Raw genomic sequence first — 7,856 nt, forward strand, 5'->3', positions numbered from 1 at the left:
TCATTAGCTGTCTCTGGCTAATTAGTGACATTCATTTGTTGAAAATGAATAGTCTAACCAAAAATGTTGTTTTTACATCTGAAAAGTGATTTGCGCTGTATGCATATTTCGTTCAATCTGTTGTGTATCCTGCTATATTGGAAAGACAAAATATGTTATTTACCCAATCACAGAAAAATGTATCTGATTTATGCATACAGTATGTGTGTGTGTGTGTGTGTGTGTGTGTGTGTCAGCGCAGGCAGACACAGTGGGATTAGAATGTTTAATATGAATGCTGCAGCAGTGTGTGGAGAGACAAGATAAAGAGACGGCATATACTGCAGGACCGCTAGATTAACCCTATTCCCTCCGTCACTGACTCAGTGTGTGTGTGTGTGTGTGTGTGCGTGTGCGTGTGTTTGTGCGTGTGCGTGTGCGTACGTTCTTTTGTGCGTTGCACATTCTTCCAGTGTCAGCTTTGCAGTGTTCACAGACAAGGACTCCTTCCTCCAATCATCTTTGACTCTGTCTCAGAACAGACCAATAGAATAGAAGGAAAGCACCCTCGGCAACGAGACTGAGCCCCTTGATTGGTTGTTCAAATAGTTGTTGTCCCTGAGGACTTGGAAAGACTAGATATTGGTAGGGTGGTTTTGGAGGGATTATGCTGGTGTTTTTCTATCTTCTGAACATTTTCAGCACATAAACAAACCAGTCTGTTAGGGAGACACATTCTTCTCACTGGGAGAGCAAAAGCAACCTCCCCCATATGTGCGTGTCCATGTGGAAGTGTGTGAGAACGCCCTATGTCCACTCTACACTCTCTGTCCACTCTACTCACTCTGCCCCCACATCCTCTCTTCCTCATCCCTCTCTCTCTGCCTGACTAATTATTCTCCCCCGCTTTCTCTGATAGTGTTTAACTGCTCTCCCATCCTTTTCTTTTTCTCTCTTTCTCTCCCTCCCCCCTCTCTCCAACTCCCCCTCCTTCTCTCTCTTTCTCTCTCCTCCCTCTCTCCACCTCCCCCTCCTTCTCTCTCTTTCTCTCTCCCTCTGTTCAGATGGAGCAGCCCTCGATGGATCAGAAGGTCCATGCCAACGTGCCGTGGATTGTGGAGCCCGGCCAGGAGGCCAAGAGAGGAGTCAACACCAAGTACGAGACCACTATTTTCTAACAATACACACCCGCCTTGCCCACTCCTCTGTGTGTGTGTGCCTTTGCAGAGAGTGGCCCTCTAGAGGCCCCGCCCCCCACTGACGGAGCCGCGCGGGCACGAGCGATGCACGCGGCGGCGTTACCCTCACAAGGCTGAAACTCCCGCTCGCCAGCCCGCCCGCCTGCCTGCCGTTAGCCGCCGCCGCCGCCGCCCCCCGCTGCATGATGACGTTTGGCGTTGCGCTGTGTCTCTCTCTCTCTCTCTCTCACACCCCCACTTGTTCTCTCCCTCTCTTAACACCCTCGGCCCCTTCTTCCTCCTCCTCCTCCTCCTCCTCATCCCCCCCCCCCCCCAGCCTGCCTGCAGGGGCGGCGCATGAACTCTGAGCCTTGGCAGGTGGCACACCTTTCTGTCTTGACCTGTAGGGGGTGCTAGTCAGTCCACTTTTTCCACAGTCCCCCTCCCCATCCTTTTTATGTCAGTTGGGGCGGGTCGATTGCACCGATTCTTGTTTTTCCTGACTGGGGATACTACCGTTTGGCTATCTCTCCCTCTCTACTTTTTTTGTCCTCCTACTGCTGTTCCTCCGTCCCTCGCTTCTCTCTTTTTCTCAGGCCTCTCTTCTCCCCCCTTGACGACCTGAATGAGAATCAAAACCATAATGCTGCTAAGAACCCCACCTTTAAGTCTTTTTAATGTAGATTATTAATCTTTTTTTTGCAAAAACCAATTTTCCAGCATTAAGTTTGTGTGTTGATGTTGTGGGGGGTCGAGTTGTCCATTACTGACAACCGGAGGAAAATGGAGGGCGAGTTTTTTACGAGTTCCATCCACAGTGTAAACAGTTGGAGAGGAGAACGGGCTACTAGGGGAGATCATGTAGCAAAATCGTACCTTTTTTTCAAAATTTGAACTTTTTTGTCCGGCAGACTCCTCTAACTTGTTTCGATGTTTGATTTTTCTAACAGCAAATTATTTTTTGAAACATTTTGAGCATTTCGGGGCAAACAGTGTTGTTTATTTGAGGTCACTATTTTTTTTGGGGGGGGAATGTAATGCTCTTTAAACCATACTGTATGTCTGTATGCAGATTTAATCAGTTAAAGAGTTTAAAAGAGGCTATTTATGCATATTGAGAATTTTTTTCTTTCCATAAACTTTCTTGTTTTGTTAAAAGATGCTAAAGGTGTTTAGCTTGTGGCTTGTGAGGCGCATAGCAGCCATTTTGGATTTTGGTGAGGAAGTGGGGCCGGTGGAGAGGCAGGGTTTGAGGACTCTCTGGATAAGTGATGTAATCTCATTCACAGGGCAATGCCGGACGCTCATGTCTATTACTGTGGAATGCAAAGAATGTAGCCAGCCCTAAACACGGACCCTCTTACACACACAATGCAAAAAGGACTACAAATACAGACTCTCTACCTGTTGCTCTCTCAGTGTCCAAGGACTACAAACATGGACGCTCTCTTTCACAGACTTGGTGTTTTAGGTTGACTACAAAAATCGTCCACACATAATGAGACTACAAACAATGGACCCATGGATTACACACACACACACACACACACACACACACACACTGTTAAAGGCTGCAGAGTCACAGAAGTCAGTCTGATCTGAATGTACACTTTCATCGAAGCAGCCGATCTTCAACCACAGCCTCTGTTCTGGGATCAGTTACACGGCCAACTGGGAGGCTTGACCTTTTGAACTGTTTTGGAGGGTGCAGCACCCAGAGTCTGTGTTGACAGACAATGCTACTCACACTGCTCCTCTTGAACGCACCACTGGGCATGTCTGTAATTGAATGGGCATGTGGGTTAAAGGACTTCTGGTTTGCTCTTTCCTCTTGTTTTGTTTTGCTTTGTTTATAGTAAATAATACAATACGGATATGCACAAACGTGATTGAACTAGCCGTTCCGGACCACCATGCGTCCATGTGTTCTGCTGACATCACCAAGGGCAGCCTACCTGGTTGATATGTCATCCCAATTCAAAAATATTCATATTGCCAGACATTTTAATGTTTAATATGAGAGTACTATATTACCATGATTATGATTATTATTGTGCAATTCTTGTCTACTGTTGTCTTAATGTTACATTATTTTTATATGATATGCTGAATTGATAACTGGGCTTGAGAATGATAGCCATCCTTTAAAAAAGAAAACAGAATAACAATAGTTCTACACAGAGAGTGAATGTTTGGATGGCTCCTCTCCAGTTGTGTTGTCAGGTGAACACTCCATCGTTGTCATGGGGCTCAACTATAACTACAAGCAGATGTAATATTTTACCGCAGTATTACTGTATTATTTGGGATGAAACATACTCCTCCTATAAAATGTAAATAGATATTTTGCCAACTCATTGTTCATACATGTAATGTAGTAAAGAAAAAAAATATTTGCAGTACATCGCACTGGAAACAAGGTACCAAAATAAAGGTGAGAGTTTAACATAAAGGGTAGATTATAGAGATTGTATGGGGGTGGGGATGCATTTGGTGACATCACTGCTGACTAACTAATGTACATAGGCTTGGGCTTCCAGCACAAAGATTTTGTAATTTTGGTCATTATTTATATCCTTGTAAAGCACATGGAATAAACACGACTTGTACAACCATTAATCAACCTCGGTGTCCTGGTTCTTTATTGGATTTTTATTTACTGGTTCAAAAGGCATCCTTTTCATCAAAACTGCATGTTTTTTTTGTTTTTTTTAAATATACAGTATCTATAGAGAGAGAATTTTCTCCCCATTATTTTCAACTGCTGACTTGTGTTTTGTACCCCCAACTCTTGTAGATCACATTGGGCAAAGCCAAATAATCCACATGTAGCTGCAATGCTCTATAGAGTCAGGATTTATCGAGCTATAACCAAACCCTAGTTAGGTCCAGTACAGTCACAACTGGTCCTATACATGGGTATGCATACCTGAGAAAGACCTCATCTGCCCAGAGGTCTTTGTGCTGCAGCAGTATTGCTGGACATTAGTCTTTGATTTAGATTGTCTGTTGCTATAGAAGTGTCAACATCTCTTGGTCCTCGAGGATGACACAGAGGATGACATGGAGGACTGTCTGACATGAGATGTTTGGTAGTCGAATGGTAAGTTCAAGGCTATTGATGCAGGACTCTATTGCTATTGCTATTGATGCAGGATAATGTTATCAGCTAATGATGTTAAACTAAATACATTGAGGGAAGAGGGGCTATAGAATGCAGTATACATTCATTTTGTGGGAGATCTTGCATTCACCCAGTGACCCATTTCAGCAATCTGATGACATTTGCTTGTTTATCAAATTAAGGATTAACCGTGACATTAATGTATCATTCAAATATTATTAGCAAAAGTAGGATATGAGCCACTAGTGCATGTGTCATATTCATAGTTGCTAGCACTCTTAACCCTCCCTCCCAAACCCTCTGTGGGATTTCCCTGCCTGCGCACCAGCCTTGACAACCCAACAGTACCGTATCTCCCGATCTCCTCCCCAGTGGACATAACCTCTTCCTGCCATTGGGACAGACAAAGTTGGCATGTTAGATTATGAACTCAGATTGCAGGGACGGAAGGGGGAGGAATCCCTTTCAATTCCATTTGGACAGAAAGGGACCCACAGTTGCTGAGCAGTACAAGGACCTCACACGGGGCACTAGAAATAGGGACATGCTAAAAGGGATCCTTGGGACAGCCAGGCTCTTGAAGTCAACCCATTGAAGTTGAGATTTAAAACCGTTAGGGTTAGGTTAAGGGGGTTGATGGGAGGCTGTGCTGTGGTGCTTGGCATTCTTACAGCAGGTACAATAACATTTATACATGTAACCACTCAGGCAAGGGTGGAGTTTGAATAGGTGTGATGTTGCAGGGATCAAATTCAAGTTGAAGAATCAAATGCCTATGACAGTGCATTTGTAACAGATTAAAATGGTACAAAAATTAAAATGGACAAAATTAAAATGGTAGCTAGTTCTCACTATTTCTTTGAAGCAGCAGCCTATACCCAGAGCCACCAGAAAGTTCTGACAGCATGCATTCATCCCACATTCCCCATGTTAACCCATGGGCCAACAATAATCTCTGTCCAAGGCCAAAATGAATCTCCCATGTTCAGTAAATGGGGATTGGACCCATGTTGTAAGACTTGGATCCACAGTTGACTGATTTAGGCGCCCACAAGCTGACTCCAATTCTTGTGGCCTTAGCACTAGTCCTCAGCTTCTGAAAGCATGCAATTTCCAGAGATTGAATGTGAAAATTGTTGAACTTGGTTTACCAAATTCTTCGATAATCTTCTTTGAATGTCGGGCAAAACAGTAGGATTCCAGTAGAGAAAACCTAACACCACAGGAGAATCATAAGATTCTTGTTAGAACAGTTAAGCTAAGTTGTAGCTAGCTACAAGAATAGGACGACAGTACGCTTTGTAGAGTCAGTGAGTGAAGAGTGGAAAGGATGAAATGGTGCACTTGCTCCATCCGTTTATTGGAACAGGTGATAGGCGGGGCTATCTCCTGCAAGCGTTACTGGCCCAAAACCCAGGAGGATTTTTTTAACATGTTAATAAACCTGGGGAAAAAAATCTATTAGTGTCTTATTAAACCAGAAATACATTCAGAAGAGCCTGACAGATGGTGGGTATTGTCTGCTATACAGTACACAGAAAGCAAAAACTTACTTGTTGTGGGTATAACTGGACATGATGGGTTTCCGCTTACGGTTGACTTTGGCCTCGGCTACCGCCACATTAAACACCGGTTGGCCAGTTATTTTTTTACCTCTGGTTTGTGCCACTGTTGAGGTTGGCTTGTGGAGGAGATGTCGTGCACGCCAAAGTTCCAGGGTGTGCATCAGGCCCACAACATGAGAACAATAACCTGGTGACCTGATAAAAAGCCCTGCATCAGTACCATTGGTCATTTGTTTTGGAAATCAGTTAATTACAGTGACTTCTCTTGGGTTGTGAAATGCTTTTGTCAACATTTATACATACAGTTGAGTTCAAAATAATAGCAGTCCAACATCACTAACCAGATCAATCACTGTTTTTGGTAGAAATTATATTTCTACATGGCAAATAATTTACTAGTAGGTGTAGTAGAGTAATAGAAAACCAACAGACCCAACAGTCATGACATGCATGCTGCTGATTCTGTGTAATTGAATCATTAATTGAAAGGAGGGTGTTCAAAATAATAGCAGTTTGGAGTTCAATTAGTGAGGTCATTCATTCTGTGAAAAAACAGGTGTCACATAGGTGGCCCTTATTTAAGGACGAAGGCAGCAAATGTTGTACATGCTGGTTATAGTGCATTTCTCTCTTAAAATCTGAGTAAAATGGGTTATTCCAGACATTGTTCAGAAGAACAGCGTACTTTGATTAAAAAGTTGATTGGTGAGGGGAAAACATATAAAGAAGTGCAGAAAATGATAGGCTGCTCACCTAAAATGATCTCAAATGCTTTAAAATGGCAACCAAAACCAGAAAGACGTGGAAGAAAGCGGAAAACTACCATTCGAATGGATCGAAGAATAGCCAAAATGGCAAAGACTCAGCCAATGATCAGCTCCAGGGTGATCAAAGAAGGTCTAAAGTGAGTACTGTAACAATTAGAAGACGCTGATTTGGAATAGAATGTGCAGTGTTCCCAATGCATTTGCGTGTATGGAAATAAAAGCTATTATAAGGACAGTACAGTAGCTTTGTTAGGCTACGGTACTTCAAACAACATAGGTTACACTCAGCACTGGGCATGTTGTTTAGGATTCACAACTCCTCTCAAACAGCCTAATACTTGGAGTCTTGGGAGTTGTGTAGGGTGCATATTGAAACAACCCTGTTAACCTAGGAATGCTGCCACAGTGGGCCTGCCACAATAGGTTCATGCAGCAGTGGTTGACCTCAGTGCTGCTGCTGGTGGTGACAAGAGCTGTGTTTGAAAAGAGAATGGTTTGCCTTATCAAATAGATTGACAAAATCAAGTTTATTATAGCAGCTCATGAATTACAGAGATGAAGAGTGGAAATGGTCTAAATATCAGGTTATTTTAACAAGGACCAAGCAATGAGGCCAACTCCTATCAACTCTCATACCGTCATCACACATTCTCTCACAGCACAGAGAAGCAGGGGAAATGTTTTAAAGCAACCTGACATGAATAAGTGCGAGTGCTGCCTAAAATGTTGTGAGGGGGCTGATGATGTCCTTGGATAAACCTTAATTTAGAACAACAAAGACAACAAATCATGTCTTCATGGACACTTCATAAAATTATGTCAGACATGGAATATATGTGGGAGTGTGTCCGTGAAATTGCATATTAATTAACTCATAGCGATATAATGTGGACACAGCGGGCTCACAAAGCAAAGAGCGCAATTCATGTCATTAATTTTCCACTCTGGCACCGCGAGTTCATGTTGAACGTATTTCACATGATTGAAATGAGAGCTTTCATGAATCAATCAAAAATGTTTACATGCCATGTGCAATGACGAGAATAAAACAAATTTAACTGTATCAATTCCATTTTACATCACGAAAATAATGAAATGGTTGTGGTCATTTATGAAATTATTTTTAGGCTACCCAGCTTGGAAGTGTGGGCTTTAGGAGTAGCCTAACTTGTGTTATCTAGACTACCAGAGCGTAAGTTGCTTTCGGTATATTAAGGAGTGAGCTAGGATAGAAGGACTTGGA

General features: G+C 42.9%; 1 protein-coding gene across 1 annotated transcript in view; it reads left to right on the forward strand.

The window, feature by feature from the left end:
• The window catches only part of anks1b (ankyrin repeat and sterile alpha motif domain containing 1B), a gene marked incomplete at its 5' end in the record, with an annotated part of 196,367 nt that extends 192,594 nt beyond the window's left edge, over positions 1-3,773 (forward strand). The window contains 2 exons of the mRNA XM_083691827.1: positions 1,044-1,135; positions 2,447-3,773. Coding sequence (XP_083547953.1) covers positions 1,044-1,135; positions 2,447-2,495 — 141 coding nt within the window. The 3' untranslated portion in view covers positions 2,496-3,773. The remainder of the gene's footprint in view (positions 1-1,043; positions 1,136-2,446) is intronic.
• Between the last annotated feature and the right edge of the window lie 4,083 nt (positions 3,774-7,856).

The sequence above is a fragment of the Argentina silus genome (genome assembly GCF_951799395.1).
Source record: "Argentina silus genome assembly, chromosome: 20".
Lineage (NCBI taxonomy): Eukaryota > Metazoa > Chordata > Actinopteri > Argentiniformes > Argentinidae > Argentina > Argentina silus.